Source organism: Dasypus novemcinctus, chromosome 26 (assembly GCF_030445035.2).
Source record: "Dasypus novemcinctus isolate mDasNov1 chromosome 26, mDasNov1.1.hap2, whole genome shotgun sequence".
NCBI lineage: Eukaryota > Metazoa > Chordata > Mammalia > Cingulata > Dasypodidae > Dasypus > Dasypus novemcinctus.
The window spans coordinates 15,396,895-15,424,376 of record NC_080698.1 but is presented as its reverse complement, the minus strand read 5'-3'; the positions used below and the strand labels follow the sequence as shown (position 1 = coordinate 15,424,376).

The window sequence follows — 27,482 nt, the reverse complement described above, 5'->3', positions numbered from 1 at the left end:
CAGTCACCATGGTCCACCTGGGCAAAATCCCATTAACCCAAGTTCAAGTGGGAATCCTAAAATGAACTGTCATTCAATTACACTTGCCCAGGCTTTGAACAGCCCTCTGAATTGCTTGGTTGTGGTACTCTGTTGTATAAGAAATATATATTATTCCCTATCCTTCATTTCCTATGCTACATAATGGGGACTGTTCTGGTATCAAAGGAAATGATGAATAATAATATTGAACATCTGGTTTATAAAACACAGACTTGCTAAACAGATTGACTGCTTCCTGTCAGCTTCCCAAGTTAACCATGCATGCGGGCTCATACGAATATGCATTGGGACTCATGTGTGAGGGCCATGCAGCAAGGCCAGGCCTCTGCCCCTGATGCTTGATTAGCTCTCCACCAGAGGCACCGGTCAGCAATGTCCATGGCCTAGGATGCAGCCCCCGACAGGATCACAACCAGATTTGTGGCCTATGAAATTTGCTGCAGGTCTAGTCATTTATTCTCTTAGTCATTGATTCCTTAATAAATATTCCTTGAGCCTGAGCGATGTGCCAAGTACCACGCCATGTGTTGGGAGGACAACTAAGAACAAGACATGGGCTTTTCCCTCAAGGAACCCCAAGTCCATTAGGGGAGACTGAGAAGCTGAAGAGGCAGAGGGAGAAGAGCTGGCTGGGGCTGGCACACTGGCTCTCATTCAGGGGGCAGAGAGGCTTCCTTCTTCAGGTCCAGACTAAACTACAGTAGTTGCTTCCAGAATTCATAGATATTTCTCAAGGTTTGAATGACAGCTTCAAAATGCTTCCTGAAGCAAGTTACAACATCAGGAACAAGTTCCCTGCTACATAATGTTTCATTCCATTTGCCTCTTACTTGGCAATAGTTATGTACATAACAATGCAGGGGTAGACATTATTTTTTTTAAACCCAGTACTTATCTTTTCCTTCCTCTGCAGGTATCACCACCTTCCTCCAGGGAACTACTTTTCACCTTCTCCAACCCACGAGGCTCTTGGTGGCTAAACTTTCCCATCCTGAGCATGTGGCTGGGCATCCAGCCTGGGCTGAGCCAACCAGAACTTCTCCTACCCCTCCTCCTAACCCACAGGAATGGGTCCATTAAGTAAGTACATGACTCATGTGAAGCCACCTGGGAGTTTGTCCCCCTCTCTGTAGCTAGTGAAAAAGTCTCACTCACTCTCCTTTGTGGATGGCTATAAGAATGTAAGCCTGAGAGCCGTGAGCTATGTCCCTTCACCACAGAGAAGTGACTGAGATGAACTGTGTGTGTACAGTTGTGTGAGGAGGGAGGGGGAGAGATGGGTGAGGGTACCAGTCCTGAATGCTGTCATTGCTGAGGACAACTCCACCCCTGGTTTTTCCATGGTTGGGTTACTTGAGCCAATACATTTTCTTTTTTTGCCCAAATGAGCATGAATTGGATTTATGAATCTTATTGAAGAGTCCTGACTCACACAGATGCCAATTTTAGCCATAAATGACCTACATAACTCTAGATACCAACTGAGGTGGTCCCGGGTTTCATGGACAATTCACAAAGAGGAGGAAATTCTGAGGGCCAGAGGGGCAAAAGGGAAAAGGGTCACAGTATTCCCCCCACAAATATGGCAATAGACAACATTTATGATGACATAGAAAAAACTATTTCATTAGGATTGCACGTAAAACCTTCATAATGAAGTAACAGAAGTAGAGTCAGCAATGGACTGGCTGCACTGGTACAAAGAGGCAAAAAACCTGCAAGAAGAAGACTACTGGAGAGAAATAGGCTGTAGGCACATGTCAGAGCCTCAGCAGGCCCCTCTGGTTTGGAACCAGTCCAGGCTACAATGCTGCCTGGGCATCATTGACTTCTCCATTCAGAGGTAGCCCACCAGGGCTGGCAGCAGGACCCTCACTTCTCCAGCAGCTGGAGGTTCCTGGGGATGAGTGCTAAGCCCCAGTAAAAGGAGGTGAGCTGGACACCTGGACCTGAGAAGGTCTTTTAGTCAGTCAAGGGCTGCCAGGTGGTTTTCAATAGAACCTACTGCCAAAGCAGCCCAGCCCTAGAGGTGTGGACTTAAAGGGAAGGTAGTAAGCAAACAGGGGAACTCAGCTCAGAAAGAGAACTGACTTTAAGTGAAAAACAAAGACCAATTCACTAACTCTCCTCAAATAGCATATTTCTTCTATACTTTGCCCTCTTAGGTTTTTAAGTTTTTCATATTAAAACAACATATTGACTCTGTTAACAGAGTACATCATATAAATGAATAATACATATGATACACAAATATTTTATATGTCTGTATATAATTTGTCAGTACACAACTATGTTTCTGCTGCATCTCTTTTAAATTCATTATGAATGGTAACTTGCACTCAATGAAAAGACACTGCCACCATCTAGTGGTTGTTGGCATGAATTGCAAGCATGAGGTTGCTGAAGATAAAAAGCCATTTCTGGAGTATGGGCTTTACCAATTAAAATGGCAGTCTATGCCATTACCTACCTATGGTTAACTATTTAGCTGAAGCAAAGACAGGCTTGTATCAACTATTAGTTCTATCAACAGCCTTTATCTCAACAGGAAAGGAATAGTACTAAAAGATAGAAAATGGACAACTTAATATCAGATGAAACATTTCAAAAGAAGAACCATTGATTCTTTAAGATATGAAGGATCTGAAAATGTGATGGGGGAGTGAAGGGGAGGGGAGGTGCTTTCAGAACCATTTTCTCAAATGCAGCTTGAACAGAAGAACAGTCAACATCTTGGAGCATCCTCTCCTCTCCCCACAAACTTAAGTGTCCCAATGACCTAAGAATCCCCAGGGGCCATGCTCTGGGTGGCACTTGGAGAGGGGCAAGAGGGACAGAATGGGAAGAGAGGAATGGCACCTGTGCCCTTCCAGTTTTCTCACTCTACAGCAAGCATATAAAGGATATTTGAAGTCATCAGAATAATATTCTGTGCAAATTAGTTGGTAAGAATACCAAAGGTGGAACTTAGACCTGGAAAAGGGGACTGGAGCAGAATACATGGTTATGTAGAGAGCCCCCAAGGCAAAAATCCCTGGACCTTTCCCTCCTTCTCTTGGGCCAGGGATACTTACCCTATTCAATCCCCACTTACTTTGGTCTCACCCCAAAACCACCCCACTCCATCTGTCATCACAACATCCCTTACCCTCGACCAGGCAAAAAAAACATGTAAGACCCATACTCGATGCTCAGTCTTAACTTTTTGTATTAAGTATGTGCAGAAGTACTTTTATTCTGGGAATGCATGTCCTTCAGAGGAAGAAAAGGTGAGGACTCACTGATCCGTGGCAACTAAATTTTATCAGTACATCTTATACCTGGAAAGAGAGCACAGTATCAAATTGTCCACTTGGCAATATCTGACTGTGAATTTTACTCTCATAATTATTTAGATATCTACTGTTATTACTGATAATCATGAGATTTTCTGGCTGATTCACTACTGGCCAGATTTAAAGGAGAGGCTTTCAGCACACATGTACCTTGAAAAATCATTTACCGATATCTAAGAAGCCATTCTGAAGTGAGAAAGGAAAGAAAGAATAGCTTATTTCAGTGAGAAAACCAAAAGATTCCTAAATCACCATTGGCATTCTAGGTATTTATCTTTTTTTAATTAACTCTAAGCGCAGTTCTCCTAGATTTTTTTGAAAATATTTGTTCTAACTGCATAACTTGAAGACTACAGGTAATTTATCTTAAAACATAAATGACTGAACCTTCACATAACAACATGGATAAACCTTAAACAATATCTAAGACAATGAAGCAAGTTGCAGAAGGATACATATGGTATGAAACAATTTATGTAAATCTTTAGGCACACACAACAATGCTTATATATTGTTTATCAGTAATATACCTATTATACAACTATAACCCAGATAGGTAGGATAGGAACTTTGAGCCATCAGGTCCCAGTGGAAAACAAACAGCCTCCTCAAAGTGGGTGATTTGAGGAGACTTTACTGGAGGGACTATTTAGAAGGACGTAGGCAGGATGCAGGCTACCCCTAAAAGGGTGGTGCTATTTCTGGGTACTAGTCAAAATGGGGCGAAAAAGGACCAGCAGTGGGAAGCTGAGGTGGAGAGACCGTGTCTAGTGCCACCTAGCAGGAGTGGTGACCGCCCATGGAAGGACACCCATCATCCCACAGCAAACCCACTTATGTCTGCAATGTTTCATTTCCTCAGGAAAAAAAGACAAAAACACCCAAAGTTCATATGGCAAAATATTTATATTTCTTTAAGTCTGGAAGGTGGGTACAGAGTGTGTTTTTTTTTGTTTATTTTTTGTAATTGCCCTCTTTTTCAGTATGTTTAAAATTTTTAATAAGAACCTCCCCATAAATTTTCATCTACAGAAAGCATTTTATAAATAAAACCACCCAATAGCATATGCTTGCAAGGAATATTAATGCCTAAAAATAAAAATCCTATTTTAAAAATTCCTTTTGGTATAAAGATCAAAATAGTTTTTCAAACCATGGTAACATATTGACATCAAAAATTTATATCAGAATAAAATTTTAATCTTCTGGGTTAAACATATTATATTTGATTATATAAATGGTATACTTATTGTCAGTATTTTGGATGTTTTATAGCAAGAGACTTAGAAGAAGCAAGCATTAAATTTAACTGAAAAGCTGGTTCTTTCAATGTAAGTGATAGAACTTGTTTGTATTTTATGACAGTACCCAGAGAAACTGTTTCCCTTTAAAAATTCTAGACCAATGAAGAACAACCATTGTTTTTCAACATTTTTCAACATTTTTTGTAAGATTCTTGAATCCAAATAACATAAGTCACTAACAAAGTAGCAGTGGAGAATATAAGAAAGAGAATAAGAAATAAGAATATGTAAACCTTCTACATAACATTTCCCCTTTGTTTTTCACTTGATTGTCTTGGTAAAGTGTAGTCACTCAAACCTTGAGAATGCTGCATAAATTATATTTTGCTTTTAGCTAAGACATTTCCCCCTTCTTACTGAATCATTATTGCTTGCATCTGGGATTGGGGGATCCTAAATTCTTAGAAGATTTCATTGTATTTTAAATTTATAAATATAAAAGTCAGCAGATCTTCCTCTTTGAACTTTAGCTGCATCTTGTAGGAACTAAATTGTTGGATTTGTTTTCTCACTTTCTAACAACCTGAAAGAAGATGTTATGAATGACGGTGTTGGCTAATGTTGGAACATCTGTATGAGCATCTAAAAATAGTTTCTAATAAAATTATCATTGAGGGAAATTTTGGTGTTGTTACCTTTTGCCCCCAGTGTTACTAAAATTTGTCATTAAGCAGGGAATATGTTTTCTGAGTAAACACTTAGCTAGAGGTCACTGCCTTTGACCAGGAAAACACAGATAAATAAAGCCACAGGCAAGAGAATATTTCAGATTTCAAAGCTCTAAATTGTTTTAGGTAACTGCTTTCGTTTGTTTATTAGGGGTAAAACATGGTTATTTCAAGAATACCCAGCAATACTGACCAAGAGAATTATCATGGGCATTGGACTATGGCCAGCATTCATGATGAGCTATGACACATAACTGACCTCCCCAGCCCCCACTGTGGTCCAACATTCATAAATGTGTTTTTAGACACCTCCCAAATAGATGCCTCAAAATACAGCCAACTGTCAGAGCTTCAGGGCTCTGGGACAAAACCTTCCCCTTCTTTAAAGACCCCCTGAAATGCTGCTTCCTCCATAAAACCTCTCCTAACTAAGTGGAAATGGGAACCAGATGTGCTCAAACTTCACTACAAAGATAATCATATTTACTCTACAACCTAAGATACCATCTAGGACCAAATTTGTGCAATCTGTTAATACAGCAAAGTCACTTAACACTGCATTGAATGGGATACTGGGAATTCGGAAGAGCCTGTAAACTTTGAGGGCAGAAGCTAGGAATAGTTCCTCTTTTTATCCTTAGCATTTAGTATGGAGCCTGGTACATAAGAAGTGCTCAGCAAATGACCTTGAATCAACTTATTCCAACCCATCTTGTATTTATTTTATAAGTGAGGCCCAGAGAGGAAAGGGAGTCAGGCAGAATTGGTACAAGAATTTGGACGAGACTCTGGGGTGTGCATTCTCTCTTTCATGCTTTGCAGTCTATGTTTGATCATGGCTTCTTTGCATATTATGCATTACACCTACACCAGTGTGGACAGATAGACCTAGAGTGTAAAGAGGTTCTGAGAAGCTGGTGCCTACATGCTGCTGCTGCTGCTGCTGCTGCTGCTGCTGCTGCTGATAGGGGTAGAGGTCCATGGTCCTGCCATGTCAGAGGTAAAGGAATTTTTTTTCACCAGCTTAGTTGAGTACTGTGACTTTCTTGAAAAGCAGCATAGAGAAGAGAAAAATTATGAGCTACAGGAGCAAACAGACCTGAATTAATAGCCCAGAGTAGGTTATCCAAACTTGCTGAGTCATTTTAATTTATACATTCTTCCAACAATTCTTCCTTTCTTCCATCCATCCACCCATCCATCCATCCATCCATCCATCCATTCACTTGTCCATTGCCAAACATGGCTTACTAGTGCCAAACATTGCTATAAATGTTTACATCTATATGTTCTTAAATTTAACCCTCCCACAGATCTTGCAAAGTCTGTGCTAATTTTACAGGTGAAGAAATTTGAAGATAAATGGGGGAGGAACTTAGCTCCAGGTCACAGAAGGCAGCAGAATAGGGATAAGAGCCTTAGCCTTCCTGATGTCAGAGACCCATCCTAATACTCTGCTCCCAGCCTCTTATTTTCAGGGTATGAGGTCAAATGCCATGTTTTGCCTTAAGGAGCTTAGAGGGCAATGAGAGAGAGAAAAACATGCAGATCTTTCCTAAAACAGGAAGAGCCTCCAGAGCTCTTGGGAGAATTAATTGGAATTATGGATGTACAGCACTTAGCACACTGCCTGGCACATAAGACAAGTACAACTTATCTCATAAGGACTATTCCAGGTGAGAGTAGAGAATTTCATAAACTCACCATTGTTCTATCAAATGAAATTTCTCTCTCCATCTGAATTACATAAACAAACAAAACAAATAAAATAGAAATATCTCCCTTCTTTATCTCATGACAGAATATAGTAGACTTGATCCCTAAACGAATGCTTCAGAAAGCAGTTGGGAGGAAGTGTTATTGTAGTGATAAATACTAAGGTAGGTTGGGAAGGAAGCAAGTTGTGAAGGAAGGTTGTTGAAGAGGAAGGGGGTTGAAGAAGGACCAGATGTTTAAGAAGCACCCAGCCTGCAAAGCATATAATGTGTCTCAGGCCTGGGCAAACACGGATGGGTCCCATCCAAACACATGAGGCTCATGATTCACTAAGTGGCTCAATTCCGTGAATCATTTTTGGAAAAAGGCAATCCATACCATGGCATTAGTCCTTTGCCTAACATTTTTCTACTTCATGAAACCAGGTTGGGTTTTCCAAAACCTTCTAGTTAATTTGAAGGGATAAACATCTTACTTTCTGTTTTTGAACTTCTTAGTATCATTGCTGTGCATGATTGCACAACTATTCCAGTTTACCCCAAAGGGTCATTTCAGTTGACTCCTTTGGCTTGAGATGTTTGGCAGCTGAGATGAAGCCATCCCTCCAGTTCTCATGAAAACAGGCTATATTTGGGTTTGTAACGAATATATATCCATTAATTGGGGGTCCGGGCAGTGAATGACATGACTGGAAACAGGATCGGGCAACTGAAATATGACCCGATCAACAAACATATAACTCTATTTAAAAAGAGAACCTAAAAGGGCAGTTGCTTCATTAATATGACTAATTTTCCCATTGTAATATGAAGAAAAAATACAGGTAGACGAACTCTGTCAATGAAAATTAGAATTGTTCTGCATCAAAAGATCATGCCACTTCTTCTCCACCCCCGCCCCCAAAAAGAAAAGAAAGGTTCTGCCTGTGAGTATATAGCTGATGTGTATGTTCTCTCTTCAGTAACTTATGAAAACATTTACCTAGTACTTCAGCCACACAAGAAACCCCCAACCATGAGGACCTAAAAAGGCAAATTAAAATCAGACAGTGATTTGACGTTGATTAGATATATATAACACAGATTTGTATTTTGACACAGATTTGTTTTTAAATTAATTTTTCATTGAATCATATTAATTTTGATTTGCTTCTGTGCAGTGCTCTCCATTAGCTTCTTGTGTGTTCTCTCTTTTTCACTCTTTCAAACTTACAGAGGCATAATAATATAATCAGAATAAAATGTACTTCTGACTCAAATACATATCTGACCACCTAATTCTTTACTTCATGAAGGTATTCCATACAGTACTCCTTTAAATGATAATGCTTTCCAGGGCCTTGACCATAAAACTTGGATTCATATGCAGCTTTTTCAGAAAACACATCTAGTATGCAAAGTGATGATTGTGGGTTTTCTAAACCCATCAAGAAATACACAGAAGGAGACCCCAAAATGTCAATCCAACTCTTTGACTTCAAGATCATCTTTGGGTAGTACTGCAGGGACAGACGCTGGACATTGTATGTCCTGCCATGGCCCACTGGGTAGACTGGAGGAGAGTGTAAACTACAATGTAAACTATTATCCATGTGGTGCAGCAGTGCTCAAAAATGTATTCACCAAATGCAATGAATGTCCCATGATGATGAAAGAGGTTGTTGATGTGGGAGGAGTGGGGTGAGGGGGTATATGGGGACCTCATATTTTTTTAATGTAACATTTAAAAAAAAATAACAAGAGAAAAAAAAAAGAGATTATCTTTGGGTCAATTGTAATGACCTACAGAATCACATCTATAAGCAAGGAAATCAGAACATGGAGTATTCTGAGATGTCCCCTTTAAGACTGACTCCAGGCTTAACATTGATACGCTGACATTTATGCCATGATATTCTAATTCATTGGGCTTTTGAAATAACTTTTCTCAATCCTCTGCCCTCCTTTCCATATAGAAGAAAGAAGGGTGTATATATTTCTTTGGGTACATATCAATAATTGAGATGTTAACAACAAAAATATCCATTGATTTCATTCAGATATTTTTTTGGCTTTTAAAAGAAGAGATTTTCATTTTAGCGATATATATGAGTAGAGTTTGTATTGTCTTAAGACCTCAAGAAAGTCATATTTTACAGTTGCTGTGCTTGATTCAAATAAATAGTAGAAAACACATATTTTAAATAAATGAAAACTTTTAAAAGAAGACTTTGAAATCCTATCAGGGATTTTTCAAATCAATTCCTGGTTTTTGGCTTCATGAATACCTTTTCAGGTTACATCCATGCTTCAAAACTATTTCAAATTTTTTTTCCAAATGTATCTACATCAAACAAAGTATAAGGCTACTAGCATATTTAGCAGAGTTTGCTCCAACACGACATCTAATGGAGCACTCCATGTGTGTGGGTCCTGGAGAGGGTGCTCATGAACTTCTCAGAAGAATCCCATAGTAGGGCTTTTCACACCATTATGACACAAGAAATCCCAGGCTCAGGGTGATGGTGCTCAGGGCCCAAGGTTACAAGGGAGAACTGGCAGAGCTGCACCTCAACTTCACCTCCAGCCAACTTTGAAGTTGGTCTTCTGAACCACTGGCCTCTCTTGCCTCTACTGCAAGAGTGAAAGTCCTCCATTCTGCACAGGGAACATGTTATAATAACAACACCAACACTAACAACCCTCTTCAAATATCAAATAGGGTCAAAGCCATCCTCACCCAGGTTCATTTTTCCCACTTCTAACCCAAGGCAGCCTTTCTTTCCCATCAGCCCCTCCATTAAGGTGTGAGCAGTACAAACAATGTTTGCCCACTAAGGATTGAGGGTAGGGAATAGGTGATGCCCAAGTTTCAGAGTTTAATCATGCCCCTCCTATTTTATCAGATTTTTCAAGGTTAGACCAAAGTTGCTCCAAGTACCCATTGACTAAAGGTCAAATAATGACCTGTCTTTCTGGTAGGAAATGAAGAATACTGAAACATAGGTACTTTTTCAGTATTGGTCTACATAAGACAACCAGTCATTTATAAATTGTTATCCTTCTGAGTAGAGTTGTTTATACCAAGAATCAATGAATCAATATGATTATGTGTATATTTTCATAACTGTGTTTGGGTACTGTACTTTTCCATTTTTGGAGAGAGTTGAACTCAGCAAACAATTGTTAGGCAAACGCTTGCTAGTCTATTTCATTTCATATATTTATGAATAATACATTCAGTACTGTATTATACCCATAATTATTTACTTATAAAAATAATATATGCTTATTGTTTGGGATTTGAAAAATACAGAGATGTATGAAGAAGAAAACAAAATGAATGGTTCTCCTCCCACTAGGGAATATTCACAGTTAAACGTGGTTATGGACTGTTTTCTAGTTTTTCCATACCTCTGCTTTTAAGTTTACACACACACACACACACACGATAGGAGTATAATGTACATAAAATATTACATTCTGATTTTAGACTTAATTTATACATCACACTATTAAATCTCTTTTTAGCCTATACTTTATAATGGCTTCCTAAATATTCTATCTTTTGGAAGTTCAATAACTTTTGCTATCAATTTCCTATTGTTGGGTGTTTGGGTTCTTCCTTGTCTTATTATAAATAAAATTTCAAGCCACTGAACAATTTAGGCTAGATTCCCCAAAAGAGAATTGTTGGGTCAAAGCAGGCAAACGTGAAAGTTCTTGATATTTGCATATGTGCAGGCAATGTTTTTCTTGAAGGGTTTAATTAATTTTCATGCTTAAAAACAGTCTAAACATTTTAACAGAAGTCTAATTTTATTTTTCATAATTAAACTGATTCCTTGTTCTTGCCCTGCTTTTTGCCTGATTATAAAAATAGTACATAATCCCTATCAAAATTTAACTACTTATGAAAACGAGTTAAATACTGAAACTTTTTTTCCACATACTCACACAGACACAGATTATGAGGTTGTTTCAAACTAACAAGTCATTGCATTTAAATAAGAAATGCAAATAGTAACTTGCTTTCAAAAAGAGCTCCACGGTCCCCCTATCAGTCAGCTCGGGGCTTCAGCTGGAGCACCTCTGTGCTGCACAGTGGGCCATGTGTGACCAGGAAGGCACGTACTTTGAATCTGAGGGACTTGCATTCTTTTATTTATGGTCTCAAATGTAGAGCTGGACAGGGCCATGGAAAAGGGGCTGGCCAAAACTCACAGGGATATGAAATTTGCAAAGTTCACCTCCTTTCTTGGCAGCAGAGCAGTCTATCTGAGCTGGCCAGCCACAGACACACTCATACAGAACTACAGTGGAGAATAAAATATATGGTTATGAGACCATCATTCTGGCTGAGCAATATGCTATCACTCAGATTTCCACAGAGTCTATCTCACTGGCCATGGGGAGAGATGAAGGAAATGGATTTGCCTTATTCATAAAATATGTCTACCAATTTAAACTAGAGTCCAGTCCACTGTGCTGCTATCATCTTTCAACTTGTGAGTTCAGTCCATCTAAACAGCCCCAGCTTGGGAATGAGTAGCAAAGATACCTGTGGATGTTTCTATCATATGGTAGACAATAAGGAGGAAGGCAGGTTTATCAAAGCAAGAAATGGTAGTTTACACACAGTAAGTAAAGGTGAAAGCAAATGAGTCATACACCAGAATAAAATGTAAATACTTATCACCTAACAGTTTTGCACTTCATTCGCATTGATTTAGTTATATAACTGTAATGTAACTCTAAAATCGCTAGGCCCACAGTTTTATGAAAACAGCAGCTTTGCAAACTCTCAATTTTCTATTTTCAATGACAGTGGATTCAACATTTCGGAGTCTGGAAGTTAAATGAGGCAAAGAATGATAAATGATGACCCACAATTGCTGAAATCTGATCACACTGAGATAAGAGCTAGGCTAAATTCTGTTTGCACAAGTTTGTACCTAAAGAACAAGACAAAAAAGAAAGAAAGAAAGAGTGGGAAAAAACCTTAGATAATTGAATGCTTCCATTTACTACCCCTAAACATAAACAAGGAAACAAAGAAAATACAAATGGGTTCCGGATCTCATTTACACCAAGGAGAGAAAATTAATATAACAGTTCCATCCTGAAAGGGAAACCAAAACTCGACCTCCATTTAAGAAGCTAATTTATGCACTCTCGGGTCCTCATTCGACTTAAGCAGCACAGAATGTCACAGCAGGCAGAGAACAACAGACCTTGAACCCTGCTGTGTTTGTTCAAGAAGGCAAGTTAAGCTATTCCTAACAGGAAACAAAACACGCGGTCAGGCTATTAAACAGGGATCGTTTTGCCATACTGTGCAGCCCTGAATGCATCAACTGCTGTTCCAAACAGGATTAGAGATGTGGTTTCCTTTAACTATGGTTTTGAGAAAAATGCTTATGCCTGCTCAGAATTTCCAGGCTGATATTAACTAATATAGTTATAGTCCAGGCAAAACATAGAGCACCGACAAAACCTTCAAGAAACAGTCTTTGGCAAGTTCCAAAGTTGTGTGAATGCAGCCCAAAATGAAGCAAAGGGACAAGTTAACCCACATAACAGGCAAATTTGGAATTCCCCAAAGAGTATTTTTGCTTTCAAATATTCCAGGCCTTTCTCTATAGTGATTAAATTAAGCATGCACTGAGCAACTGATGTTTAGTTCCTATAGACAGAGCAACTTGAATGAATAAACAGCTTGAAATATGGGCTATTTTTGCCATGCATGACTATTGAATATATATTTGCATATGGTTTTGGGTAATTCCACTTTGTTATTATAAAATAGGATTTCTCAGATATTTTTAAGATGTCAAGAAATATCACGTAAGGGAAAAAAGATAAGTCTTTCTCACAGAAGTACTCTCTTTATTGTTGAATTCAAGGACATTCAGTCCATTGTAGAAACTGGTTTAATTTCCACCAACAGAAGAGATTTGAGATGGCTTGACGGCTTTGGGTATGAATTGCTGCATGGCTTTTAAACAAGGTTCAGAACTCTGATGATATATTTGAAAATATTTTACCCTCATCAGGTATGTCACCAGCTAGTAGCACCCTGATGTTTTATCAGAGGTTGCAATTTTCAGAGTCTAGAAATTATCTCAGGAGTGCTTAAGAATCACAAGAAAACCAAAACAAAATATATTTTGTTGCAAACCATTGCTCTAGAAAATTGTCTTGAAGAGCTAAAGGAGAAGTCTTGGAGGGCCCTCAAAATATAAACCATAACTTATAAACAACAATCATCAATGACTGCTACACATAAAAGAGACACCCAAATGGGACATTTTTAGTTGTAGATCAGCCAAGAGATTAAAATACATGTTTACAGAGACATAACTATTTAAAATATTTATAGAGAAAACAGTTGCAGATGATACAAAGACGGATTCCAACAAAAACACAGTACAAATGCAGACACCACGTGGCCCAATGTACGTGCTCATGACCTCATGTGAAAGGCAGGCCAAAGACATAGTGGCTGGGGTGCCTCCCAGAAAAACAAAATCTTGGGTTTGGAAGGGGCTTGTTATGATCATGTCCACAGATGGGTGAAATCCATGGGTAACATGGAAACGCATTGGAAAGAAATATCTCAAAACAATGGTTTTTGAAAGTCTTGATTTTGTTGGGGTTTAAAGCCACCACCCATTTCTTCCTGACTTCATGGATGAAGGTGCGCTCATTCAATGCACAGAATTTCTAATGAAACAGGAGGAGCAACAAATACCTTCTGAGTTCTTTTGTCATCTCTCGATCACTCATTGGATTGAGTCAAAACCAAAAAGCTCTCATGAGCTGCTCTAGAGCATCCAGGGTCAAACCAAGCCAAAATGGTACTAGGAGCTCTATATTTTGTGAGTGTCTATGATGGGACAGGTACTGTGCTAGGCATGAGTAAAAGAAATAACTCAAACAAAACTGGTAAGTTAGTGCCATCATCCTCTTTGAAAAATAAAGGAATTTGCCCTGGTTCACAAAGAGTTAGAGGTTGTAGTTGAACCCACCACATTCCTCTGCTGGCCAAGCAGCAAGACAGTGAATTTGAGGGGAATGGACACTGGTAAGGCACTCATCCTTCTAGCAAAGGTCTCTGCAAGTATACCTCTGAGGTACTATTAAGGAGAGGAGGGAAGAAGAGTGAGGGGCAGTGATATATCAAGAGATGGAGGCTTGTAACCCCAGTCTTCAGTGTGCCTCTCCTCAACTCCTATTACCCTCCAGCCTAGATACTTGATATTGAAATTCAGACCCTTCTCCAAAGATCTGAATTCCCCAGAAACTATCACAAAGAGCTTCACAATTTCACACAGAGTTTAATGTATTTTCTAGGGTAAACATCTTTCTGTTTTTTAATAGAAAGAAGATCATTTTTAAGTATGGTGTGGAAGAGAAGGCAGACCTATCCCTTGTTATTTAGTAGCTGCAGAATAAGTCTTGTGTGCTGTATAACATCTTTTGGAGCTATGGAAAGATTTAGGAAAACTGTTGGGGCATCCACCTTGATTCTGGGCTTTCCATGACCACAATAATATGGCTTCACTGTGCAACACATGTGATGTGAGTCAATATATTATGACAGAAGGAAAGAGTGTGATAAGCAAGGTGTTATTGAAGAATCATATATCCCAGCAGCACTTTTTATTATCGTATTCTGTGTTGGTTTGTTTTGAACTCTGTTTCAAAATTCCATAGCTGATGGTACCTCAATTTCATGAGGAATCTTCTACAACAGGAATGCTTTTGTATATGAATCAGTGGGATTTGGTAAATTCTCTTTTGTTTCTTTACAAAGAAATTTCAAACATGGCCAATTAAGAAAATATGTCTTATCAAAGATGTGGAGCCTTCCAAACAATCTGGAATTCCAACAATATATTTACCCTTGAAGCTGTTGCTCTACTCAAATACTTTAACTTTTAATGAAGTGTTCAGTCCTTTTGTGATGGCACTCAAGTGTAATCAAACATTACCACAAGCCAAGTCACATGCTAGTATGTCTCGCCTTGTTTAAATATCTCAAATATATTTGAGTAATTGTGTAATGATTTCTAGGCCCCTGGTTGTCCATATGGTCTGAACAGACTGTCTTTTGTGGCACAGTTGTTCTCTCTCTCGATGAGAAGGAATCAAACTATCTCTACTGCAAACTGGAGAGCTTTGGAAATACTGCTTAGATTTTGGGCTGGCACCCTACCTCAACTCTTGAAATGAAATCAACCCACATCTGGCCCCCAGAAACTGCTGCGTCTTCTGAGAGTCTTGCTTGTGTTTGTGAAATATACAAGAACAATGTAGCAGGCAGCATGTGACATTTTTCTATCATAATTGTCCTTGGGACACAATGGCATGCCATGGAGATGATACATCAAAGCCAGCACTGCAACTACATGGAATCTTTTGGGACAGAGAACATTCTAGATGGTGGAACCAGATCACCTCAGATGGACAATGAAGACCAGTGAAAGGGTCTGGCCATTGGCAAGAATTCTGCTCTAATGCTCTCTGGGAGGTATGGGTGATGAGACAAGAAAAGGAGCTGTTGAGCTTGCAATTAATGGAACCCAAGAGAGTTTTCAAAGATTTGGCTTCGGAGTCCAAAATCTATGCTTGGACACTGGGTCATACTCATTATTCATGCTATCTATTTGTCTCCCGAAAATTATCCCAGGGAAGGCCTGGGATGCTATGTATAAAGGAATGTGCCAAACTTACACTGGACCTATTATTTGAGAATTCTTAGGAAAATGGTTGGGCATTGACTTGCCCTATAACCACTGGTCACAACAGGGTGCTTTGGTCAAACTAACTGGGCAGAGGGACAGTGAACAGCTGGGTCTGTTGGCTCTCTGTTTCTGCCCAACTTCAGTTTTCCAAAGCTGTAAGAGGAAAACCATTTCACTGGTCATGAAGACTAACAAATGCACACCACCATGGAGACATGCACAGCTACTGAGTTCGGGAGATGACTGGAATGTGACGGAAAAGAGTTTACCTTTTGTGCCTGAGGGAGCTGAAAAATGTGGGACAAAAACAAAAAAAGAAATGAAAAAACAATCATTATATAAGAAGTTCATGTTAACTGTAATACTTCATAAGGCTGCCACTGACAGACTGAAAAACCAAAATGGGGAGAAAAATTGAGAAATCAAACTGAAGCCAAGTCATTTTTCAAAATAAAGCTACAATGCCGACTATTCAACCTGCTATCTGAATTTAGGTTATCAATAGATGATCTGGGAGTTTGCAGCACCTGTGTTGGGAATCATCATACCCTAGGCACTTTGGTAACCTCCTGCAAAACTGGAACTAAAGTTCTTCTGTCACTAGACCAAATAGTACAATGCCAGGACCCAGCTCCTTCTTATACACCAGCCAGAGGAGGACTCTCTGCAGACATTTTTGGTTGTCACAAATTGGGAGTGGGGCGCTCTTGGCTTCTAGAGGGCAGAAACCAGGGAGGCTGCTAAACATCCTACAGCGTATAGGACAGCCTCCACAGAAAGGAATTATCCAGTCCAAATGCAAGTAGTGCCAAAGTTGAGAAACCCTACTATACACAAAGGTAAGACCATTAGAAGAATGCTTTGTTTTCAAAGTCAGTTTTTCTTGCTTTGTAGCACATTAACTGTTCTCTTTATTGGCTGTTAAGGAAGCATGCAGAAGGATTTGTGTATTGAAAGTGAAGCTGACATTCTAAGAACAACGAAAAGGCAGTCAGTCGATCCATAAAATAAGACATAATAGCTTTCCCAATGGCACAGACAAGGAGCTGAAATTATAGGTATGTGGAAAAAGATGAACATTTATGAGACTTACTTGTCTATATTTCTACATTGAAGCTATTAGGCTGAGGTTTAATGACATGGTATTTGTGACTGCCATTATAGCACGCAGTGTTTTGAAACACATTTTTTCTTCCAGTCTGGAATGGAATTTACATTATCCGCGTATTAAATACTGAATCTAGGAATTACATCATTACCAAGACTTACTACTCATCATTGAGATTAACATGGATCGAGTGGGAACTTATCACCGGGCACTGTAAGCCCTTTATTTGTATTATTCCATTAAATCACTGCAACCCTATGCCACATACACTTATCATGCCCATTTTACCAATGAAAAACAATTGAAAATTAGAGGTTAAGCAATTATACAATGTCTCATAGATAATAAATTGTAGATCTGGGTTGTCTGACTTTAGAATATACAAATTCAACTTAATCATACATTAATAAAGGCCACAAAGACTTGGGAATTGTGACCACAGGCTTTCCCCATCTCTCTCAAGTTTATAAGATCTCAAGTGTTAGAAGATGCTCACCACCCATATCAGGCATCTTAGGGCTCCCATTTGAATCTTCTCCCTCTTCCCATTATTTTCACTCTGTGAAGAGCATTTCCTCTTCGCAGATATTAAGACCAGGTCTTGAACATGTCCTAAGCTCCCTGTGGATTGAGTCCAGCAAAAAGTAGAAGGGATAAATCCAAACCAGCAAGATGTCCTGGATCTCAGAAACGTCTCCAGAACAGTCTGCTCCATAGCTAGCAGAACCCAAACTCTCCAACACTTAATTTCCAAAGCTTTTTCCCCAACTGGCCTCTCAAATCCAGGAAGACAGAAAAATTAGCACATTTTTCTGAGTCTTTCCTTAGAGGTGGGGCTGCAGCTAGTCAGATAGGAAACTTGTGATGTCCTCCAGTGCTTCTCCAGAGTCCGTAAAAAATGCATCAAGGGAAGTAGATTTGGCTCACCTAATAGAGCGTCCACCTACCACATGGGAGGTCCAAGGTTCAAACCCAAGGCCTCCTGACCCATGTGTTAGCTGGCCCACGTGCAGTGCTGATGCACACAAGGAATGGCGTGCCATGCAGGGGTGTTCCCCTCATGCAAGGAGTGTACCCAGTAAGGAGAGCCGCCCAGTGTGAAAAAAGTACAGCCTGCCCAGGAATGGTGCCACACCCAAGGAGAGCTGACGCAACAAGATGATGCAACAAAAGAGAGACACATATTCCTGGTGCCACTGACAATATAAGTGGACACAGAAGAACACATAGTGAATGGACACAGAGAGCAGACAACTGGAGGGAGGGAGGGCAGGGAAGGGGAGAGAAATTAAACAAATAATAAACAAACAAATAAACAAACAAATAAATCACTTTTTTAAAAGCATCAAGAGGTGAGAAATTGAACCTGAAATGAATCACTTAAAGAAAAGTTTCTTAAATATTAAACATCTTTTCACACAATGCAAAAGAAACCTTGGAGATGTGAACATTATGGAATGATAAATGTCTGTTTCTTAGGAAAGTGTTTGCATTGAATCACAGCCTATGTCATATGAAATGCATGGTGGGGGTGGGGGGACTTGGGAATTACAAATGTTTGATGAACTGTAAAATAAATAGCACAGTTAAATCCTACACAAACTATAGGACTTCACAGGCCTCTCTGAAAGCAGTTTCCCTTTCTCGCTTTTCTTCTTTCTTGAAGTTTTATCTTGGTGGAACAGGGCACCTCTTATTGACTCACCCATTGAAGTATACGAGAAGAAATCCTGGGAAGGAAAATGAGAGGCTAGGCCTCTGTGGTGATGTCTTCAGTTTAAGAATGCCCTCAAAACTCTCCACAAAACATATATTTTCCTTAAGAAATAACTCATGAGAACAAAGAGCAACTTTCCTATCGGAGCTTTTAAATAACATAAATTACAGCTTGCAATGCCCTAAGCAGGTTGGACCTCTGAGAAAGAGCCTCAGAATAGAACATAACAAATTTAGATCAAATCATCTGAAGCCACAGACCTCCTGCTTGGGCGTCGGCTCTCCCGACTAGTCACTCCCCAAGCATTCATGAGTGGCATACAGATCTCTGGACCAGGAGCCACACTAGCTGGACATTGGGTCCACCTTAATCTCTGGCTAGAGTCTTGAAGCACATGCCTTCCCATCTTTGGCATGTGTGCTTGTTTGTTAAAAGGGGTAGAGGGAAGGTTAGGGAATGGCCAATAGCTTTTGCCTTGAAAGCCAACACTGATTGATCATTAATACTGCCTGGAGAGCTGTGTTAAGAAGGATTCTGAAGCGATGTCTGAGTTAGTTGGAAAGAATGTCATAAACCAATCAGCAATGTTTGCTGTGGGCTGAGAAAGACGGAATGGGGCAAAACATATCCCTGACTCGATGATCTCTACAGGTCTTATTATACTTTTTCTTTATAGTTTGGAGCACATATATAATTACTTGTGTAATGTATTTGTTCAATGTCTCTCCCTTGCTAGGTCATATGTTCCATGACAGCTGTACACATGTCTGAAGTTCTCCAAACTATGACTGGTGCTCTCCTGGTTAGATAAGATACCTGATTACTAGGCTACAGGGTAAGATATTTGGGTAACTGCCTTGGATCTGTGTCCCAACCCTATACCATGTTGATAATCTAAGATGATGGCTTTCACATCCTGCCAGAAGGATATGAAATGCTCAGATTCTCATATGCCTGGTACAGACTTCAACATAGTGTGGACTATCTCACTGACGAGTGGATATGCATCTAAACAGTCTGGGAGCACCCCATCCTCACACAACCTGAGGTGGGGCAACTCCTCTCCCGCTGCACACATTCTTCTGGATGCCTTTTCCTCTGCAGTGCCCTCTAGTCAGATATTGCCAGCCCAGCCCCACCTTTATGGGACTGTTTTCTCACTGGGGTCTGGACCAAGCAGCTTCATGGACCATCTAGGCCAAGCACCCCCAGACTGCAGGATTCTATATCCAACTGTACATGTCTTCAAGTCATTTTTAAAAGGGAGGGTCAAGAAAGATAATTTTTTGGAAGAAGAATAAGGAAAGAGGTTGTGGCATACTTTTGGGTTTGCACATTCCAAAGGAAGAGCCGGATGTAGGATGTACTCAAGTACTCAAAAGACGCAAACATGGAAAGACTGAGAATTCAGGCCAGGTAGGAGAGAATGGAGGTGAGGATGGCGAGGATGTGAGATGACAGCAAATAACAGAAACAGCCACTCTTAGCTGAGCACATGATGGACCAGGTCTTGCTAAGCACCTTACCTGCTTTAGCTCTTCTGGACTTCCTCACTGGCTCTCTGGGCCAGATACTAGTATCATCCCCAGTTTAGAGATGAGGAAACAGATAATGCTTAGAAGGGCTAAGGACCCCACCAAGGGTACCCTGCCAAGAAATGGCCAAGCTGGGGGTCAAACCAAGTCACTCTGTAGTCCCTGCCTCGGCTCCAACCCCAGGCTCCCAGGGCTGATCTCATGAAGACCAAGGGACAGAAGCACCAACCCGAGCCCCCGAAGGATTTGGAGCCCTCATAGGCCGCTCCTTCTGGGTGTCCCCTATAGGAGAAAGGGGGACGAGGAATCCTGGTATGACCCCTTAAGGGGGAATCTGATGGAGGACAGAGTCCAGCCCACCAAGTGTCTCAGCATATGGTACATGACGCATGGCATAGCATAAATATTTGACATGCCCTCTCCTGTTGCCGGACATTTACCTTGCTTTTGCCTCCATCTGGAGCTCTTCACTTCCCTTCCACCTTGCCTAGTAAACACTTATTTCTCACCCTTTTCTGACCTCTCATGTCATATGCCATCACAGTATTCTCTCATAATATCAGATACCTCCTATTCTTAGCACAGTTACTGCCAGTTGCCTCCCATTAGCCATTATGCCCTTCCATCTTGATATAAGAAACCCAATTTTTAGGCAGGCATAGCTAAATGACCACATTAGAGTCAGCATGTTCAAATGACTAAGTTGTGATTAATAAGATGTACAGGAATGTGGTTTGTCCTTTCAAAGACTCCCTCCATCCTATTTCTGGAGAGGCAGATGTGATGGCTGGAGTTCTAGCAGTCATTCTGAACTATGAGGGAATCTTAAAGATGGTAGCCACACACTAGGGTGGCGGTAGCAGTAATGCAGGTGCTCATAATAGCTAATATTAGAATGTGCTATCCACCATTCTAAGCACTCTACCTATACTAATTTATTGAAAGTTCACAACAAGGTACATTGTATTATTGTCCCAATTTTGTAAATGACAAAACTCCAAGGTAACGTAGCCAGAGAGGAGCAAAGCCAGGATTTAAGAAGGGAGACCAGTGAGGAGGCTACTCTCCATAGAGGCCTGGACCAGGCTGCTAGTGGTGGAGGTTGTGAGTAGTGGTCTGCCTCTAGATTGACTTGAGGGTAAAGATGATGGACTGGAAGATGCTATGAGAAAAGGAAAGACATCGAAGATGATGTCAAGGTTTCTGGCCTAGGCAAATACAAAAAGGGAACTGCCACTGATTGAGAAATATGTTCGAGGAAAAATAATTGGAGTGTAGTCTTGTCTAAAACCGACAAATTTTAAGATGTCTCTTAGACATGCAGGCAGAGGGGGGAGCTGGCTGTCTGGAGTTTGAGTTCTGGGAAGAGCCTGAGCTTGCTGACTCAGCATGTAGATGAGGTTGCCTTGGGAGCAAATGCAGATAGAGGCAAGTTTAAGTGTGGGCCTGAATCCTGGGCCCCTCTGCCATTAGAGGCCCATGGGGCAAGGAGGAGTCAGGAAAGAGCCTGTGAAGGAGTAGGGGGGTGAGAGAAAAGGAGATCCCGCTGAGCTTTGAGTCCCTGATGCTAAAGAAAGAAGGTATTTCCCGAAGAGACACAGAGGAGAAGGGAGTATTTTTGTTTTGACTTTCCTAATTTGCCTCACTCCTTGTCAGAGTTTCACGCAGAGCCTTGAGGACGAGTGAGGGGACAACCGTCGCTCTAGCTCAAAAAAGTTCCAGAGCTGAGTGACCTCTCTTTCAAAAATAAAACTCCAATTAAAGATCTATTGATCAAAACAACACATTTCCCTATGAAATTTGTAAAGACCAAACTGGAAACAAAGTATCTTCCTGCCAACTGTGTGAAACATAAAAGCCTGGCCTACATATGTTTATTCCATTTGTAAAACTGGCCCTTTGCCCCAGGCCTTATGAATGAGCGATAAATCCCTGCTTGCTGCAAAGGCTCCTTGTGTTCATTTTTCCTCTTATGGATGTTTGCATTTATAATCTTTCATTCTTCTTCATTAAGCCATGTGGATAAAGATCCTTACTCCTCCATAAAAGAGAAGTTCCATGAAGTGGCTCAAACTCCAAAACCTATGCCAAGGAGAGGAAACGATCCAATGAGCTAAGATTTGGCAGTGTGGGTTCTGTCCCAAATTCATCTACTTCTGCCACCCAGGCCAAACCACCATTATTGCTCATCTGGTCTACCCAGTTTCCCGCTTGCTCCCTACTCTTTTTCTCTACACCACACCCAGATGATCTAAAAGTATAAACCAGATGGCTTTGCCAGCCCTATTGTCCAAGCCTTGCTTGCCTCCAAGCGCCTGCGTGGCTTCTTCTCTGGCTGGCTGATGCTCTGCTCTCCCCAGATGGCATCTCCCGGACTGCCCCTACTGGTCTCATTCATTCCTCCCCGCCAGTCAAGCTTCAGCTCAGGTGGCACCTCCTCTGAGAAGAATCCCAATTTCCACCCCAACTCTCCCTGTGTAGTATCATCTTATTTTTCCCCCCTATTTTTTAGTATCTACTGCATTCTGTAATCTTCTTATTTATATTTTTAGCACTTTTTCACAGAGGAACTCAAGATCCATCCAGGGGCCTTATCTGTCATATTCATTGTTTTATCACCAAGGCCTAGACTTGTGCCTGGTCCATGGAAAGAATTAGATAAATATTTGTTGGATGGATGGATGGATGGTTGGAAGGAAGGAGGGAGGGAAGGAGAAAGGAAGGAAAAATATAAGAAAATAAGGGAGGAAAAGGGAAAAGGAAAGACAGGGAAGGAAAGGGAAAGGGAGGGAAGGGAAGGAGAGGAAAAGGAGAAGGAAAAGAAGAAGGAAGTAGGGAGGACTTTGAATCAGGAAGACCTAGTTTCAGATCCTAGCTCTACCACTTACTAGTGCCAAGAACTTGAATAACAATATATCATCTCTGAGCTCCAGATTTCTTATCTATAAGACTGTAGTGATAACACTATTTCATGAGACTCATGTCAGGATTAAATGAGAAAATACGTGCCAAGTCCCTACTAATGTTTGCTAGTTTTACTCCTTGACCTTGTAGGCTCCAGAGTTTCCAAGGTTGGCCCCAATCTGGTGTTGTGTGAAAGGTGTGTTGGTTTGGGGTTATGTATTCACAAGGAAAACATATTCTTTATCTTAATACATTCCTATGGATGTGAATCCACTGTAAATAGGATCTTTTGATGTGGCCCACCTCAACCAGGATGACTCTTCATCTATTTCTGGAGTCTTTCATAAGTAGATTGAAATTCAGACAGCTAGAAAGCCATGGGAAGCAAGATGCTGAATTCAGCAGAACCTGGATGAAAACGGAGAGGGCGGCAGAGGTGACCATGTGCATTGCCATGTGATAGGGGAGCCAAGGACCAAGGAGCACTGGCAGCCAGCCCCGGAACTCCACAGTCTTTGGGAAGAAAGTATCGGCTTGATGATGCCTCGATTCTGAGTTTTTCTTGGCCTCAAAACCGTGAGCCCTTAAATTCCCATGTGTCAACCATCCCTTTGCATGGCATTTGCTTTAGCAGCTGAGGAAACTAAAGTAAGAGATGGTACTGTGGACCTGGAATCAGACTCTTCTTGCTGGGCCATGTTTCGTTTTTGTATTTTTTCTTTTTTGGCAGTGAGAACAGGTACATACTTATCTTCCTATAGCTCTATCTTTAGTTCCCATGGACCAGAGGCGAACATCTATTTGGAGTATAGCACATGGCCTCACAGTCATGAAAAGCCATGTGGACCCACATGAGACTGAATTTGGGATACTGCCCTGGGCCCTGTTGATTGGGGCAACAATGAGCAGTGCATGAATTTACCTGAAGGTGGAAGTCTAAAATGGGGTTGTCTGCACAGACTCTAAGGAGAGTTTATCAATTCTCAAATACTTCATAAGCAAAAGAACATGTTTTTTCTTTGTCCACACAACCCACTGTGAAGAAGTAATATGGCCCGTATGAGGTACACGAGATGATATGTGAGTTTTAGAGTGGACACATGACTCTCTGGTTTCATCATACAGCTCCTTTCATTTGGTAGGTTTCTCCTTTTTTCTCCAACTACTATGATGTGGACAGTGCCCAGACCAAAACCAATCAACTAATTACTTTCCCCTGACCACTTCAATTAGCTCAGAGATGCAACCTCATCCCTGAGGTTGTACAATGGAGGCTTCTATAGAAGTTTCTATAGGAGTAACCGAAAATAGGCTCCTCTTCCCCTTTACCACTCCTCTTCCCTTCTTTCCTTCCCTCCTTTTAATTAGAACCAGAGAGGACGTGATGCTGGGGATGGGCTATTACAAGGGGCCTGAAGGTGAACAGCACAGTGAGATGGAGAGAACTCTGCACTGACAGCATCATTTAAGCCCAGACACAGCCATGGAATTGAGATTTCCGTGGCTTTCAGCTAAGTAGGAGTCATTGGGGCATCCTGAATCAACTGAGTTTTTCTCAGCTTTCCCATAGAAACTTTCAGCTGGCCATGTCTATGCATATACCATGGCTGTTCAGGAATAGTTTTACTCATGCAAATTAAGGGAGTCATCAACATATTTCCATAACTACTTACTCAACTTAGAAAGTACTCAGGAGTAATTCCCTCAAAAGGTTTCCAATGATATATTTGAAATTCATTTACAAACAGGGGTCATCATATTTCTCTGAGGTCTGGGAGTTATTCTGGCCTTTATGATTATAAAGGGTAAGTCAGGGGACAAAAAGGTGCCTCTCTGTGGCATTCTCCTTCTCCTTGAAATCTCCTCGCCTGGTTTTCTCATGAATGCTAGTCTCCTTCCTCTACTCCACATTCCTCATCCAGCTCCTTACATATGGTCCCCTCTTCACTCATTCTACAGTTCATAGGTGGGGCAACCTCATTCAATCTCATGGCTTCAACTATTCCCTTGAGGATGGAGGTGATGAGGGAGCAGGAATAGGAGGAGCTCATGGGAATTGTAGGAATAGATAACTCTGCAGAATAGAAGACAGGAACAAAAACAAGGTGAACAGTTGAAAACAAACATATTGACTTTCCTACTTTAAAATTATTCAAAAATCCCTATTCCAATTTTTGCTTCATATTTTATTATTCCTTCAAATCTTGTTGGAAGGATTCATGGGGAGAGTGGTGTCTATGTATTCCAAATTTTCTTGCTTTCATCAATTTGGATATTATCTTAACTTGACCATATAAAATTTAATAGTGATTTCTAATCTAATAGTGATTTTAATTTGGGGTGCAGATGGAGACTTGAACAACTTCTTCTACTGGTATATTGAAAATAAAAGATGGGCAGAAAGACCTTTCCTTCCAACACACATACTTTTTAAAGTTTCTTTTTAAAAACAGCACAAGTAATGCATATCCCTTACAGAAAATTAAATATAAAAGAGGACATCTGAAACTACCTATGGTGTTAATATCCATTTTGATCTCAGTTAATATCATACACATGATTGCATGGTATTTTATTATTTGAATATATAATAATGTACTTATTGAATTCTTCATTGCTATGTAACTAGGCTATTTTTACCTGGTTAGTAATTGAAAAACTGTAATAAACATCCTATAGTTAAATTGCTGCATAATCTCTCAAATTCTCAAGAAGTTGAATTGTTGGTCAAAGGGCATGTACATATTTAAGTCCAAATGCCCTCAAGAAAAGATATACCAATTTATACTCTGCCTGGGATTTACTTTTTCCATGTTTCTTTCACTATCTCCAAGCCAATACTAAGTCGTATTGTTTAAAAAAAATTTCCAGTAAGTTCAAATACAGATCACATGGATTTGAAAGCCATGGGTCCAAATATTTTAAAGACAGAATAATAAACTTGAAAATTCCTGAATGACCAAGTGGCTAGCTATGTTGCTGGTCTACAAAGAATGCTGCACTGGTCACTGCAGACTGGCATAACCAGGTTATTTACTAGAAAATAAGTGAAATGATAACTAAAGGTCAGATTTTTTAAACTTAACTTCATATGAAAATACATATTTTTTTATGCTAGCAGTATAACTCTCCCTAGATGAAAGGCAAACCTGCATAAATTATTCACTTGATGGCAGACATTTTTTGGGACGCTGGAAAATGTGGATTATTAATGGACAGACCAGAACAATTCTCACATTACATATTGCTAAGGACTATCAGCTGGAGGAAAGCCCCAGACATTTCGCTTGTTACAATATTCTGAAATTTCTCACAATAAGAAGTCATTTCTCATCTGACTTGAACTCTGCATTGTATTGGAAAAATAAGGTTCTAATTAAAAGTGTCATGCTTCAGCTTTATTTGGGGTGGTCATCCTGCTGACAAAGTATCTGAATTGGAGCTCTGGCAATGTAGAGAAGCCCAAGATCCTTTCAGTACCCTGTGAAAACACCGGCTGGTAGAACTGAAAGAAAAGTTGGCAAAGTTGACATGGCAATCTAGGGCTAAGGGGCATGAAGATATTAGTCTAAAGTAATGGTGTCAATTAAGGAGGACCTAATAGGGAAGGAAGCTCTTTTTTTGCAGCATTCATTTTGGAAATACCTGAACAGGATGCAAAATATTCAGACCTTCTCCTGAACTCCCACCCTACCAGTGTCACTTTTCAATGTTGCGACTGTTTCCAGTTGGATGCTCTAAACTGCTGGTTCTAATTAAAACTTAATTTGCAAAAATGTTTAATAATTTATGCATGTCATATAATTCCTGAGAGACTGTGAACTTGAAGCCAAGTCAGGGCCATATAAGGAGCCACTGTGATGAGATGGTTGGGGGAGGAAAGGGATGTAGGAAGGCAAGTACCAACAAGGGTGCAACAGAGGAAGGCACTGAGCGTTTCTTTCAGTCTCTAGTCACCTGGATCTGCAGCTGCCTGGGATGACCATGGGCTGGTGGTCTGAGAGCAGAGAGCCCATTGGACCAGTCATAGACACAGAGAACCAGAAGGATCAGCAATGACCAGGAGAGCTTCACCAGGAGACACAGTGAGCCAGAGAACCTGAAACCTTCCAAAATAGATGAATGGGTCCCCACCCTCCCAACAAAAGGAGACATAAAACACCCTTGGAGGAAAATTAATGAAAACTCAAGAGTCTGCAATGAAGCCATTACTTCACTCAACAGATGTCTTCAAGGGGGAATTTGCAGGGATCAGCCAAAATGTGGAACCGCAAAGAAATCTGTTTAGCAACTTAACTAGAAATGTTGGGTCTCCTAGAAAGATAACCAGAAAAACTCTTCCCCCCAAAGTGAACCACTCTGCAGCCACTCTCCATGTCTGCAGTGGAGAGAGTACACAGACAGTGTTTCTCATAGGAAAAAAAA

The 27,482-nt window shown here is 40.4% G+C and overlaps 1 protein-coding gene across 2 annotated transcripts in view; it reads right to left on the bottom strand.

The window, feature by feature from the left end:
- Positions 1-27,482, bottom strand: part of CACNA2D3 (calcium voltage-gated channel auxiliary subunit alpha2delta 3) — a 933,078-nt gene that overhangs the window by 253,336 nt on the left and 652,260 nt on the right. Inside the window, exon 14 of one of the 2 annotated variants that reach the window (XM_058288134.2) lies at positions 16,063-16,080. The exons of the other annotated variant lie outside the window; for it this stretch is intronic. Within the exon in view, the coding sequence (XP_058144117.1) occupies positions 16,063-16,080 (18 nt within the window). The remainder of the gene's footprint in view (positions 1-16,062; positions 16,081-27,482) is intronic. 2 annotated transcript variants of the gene reach the window in all.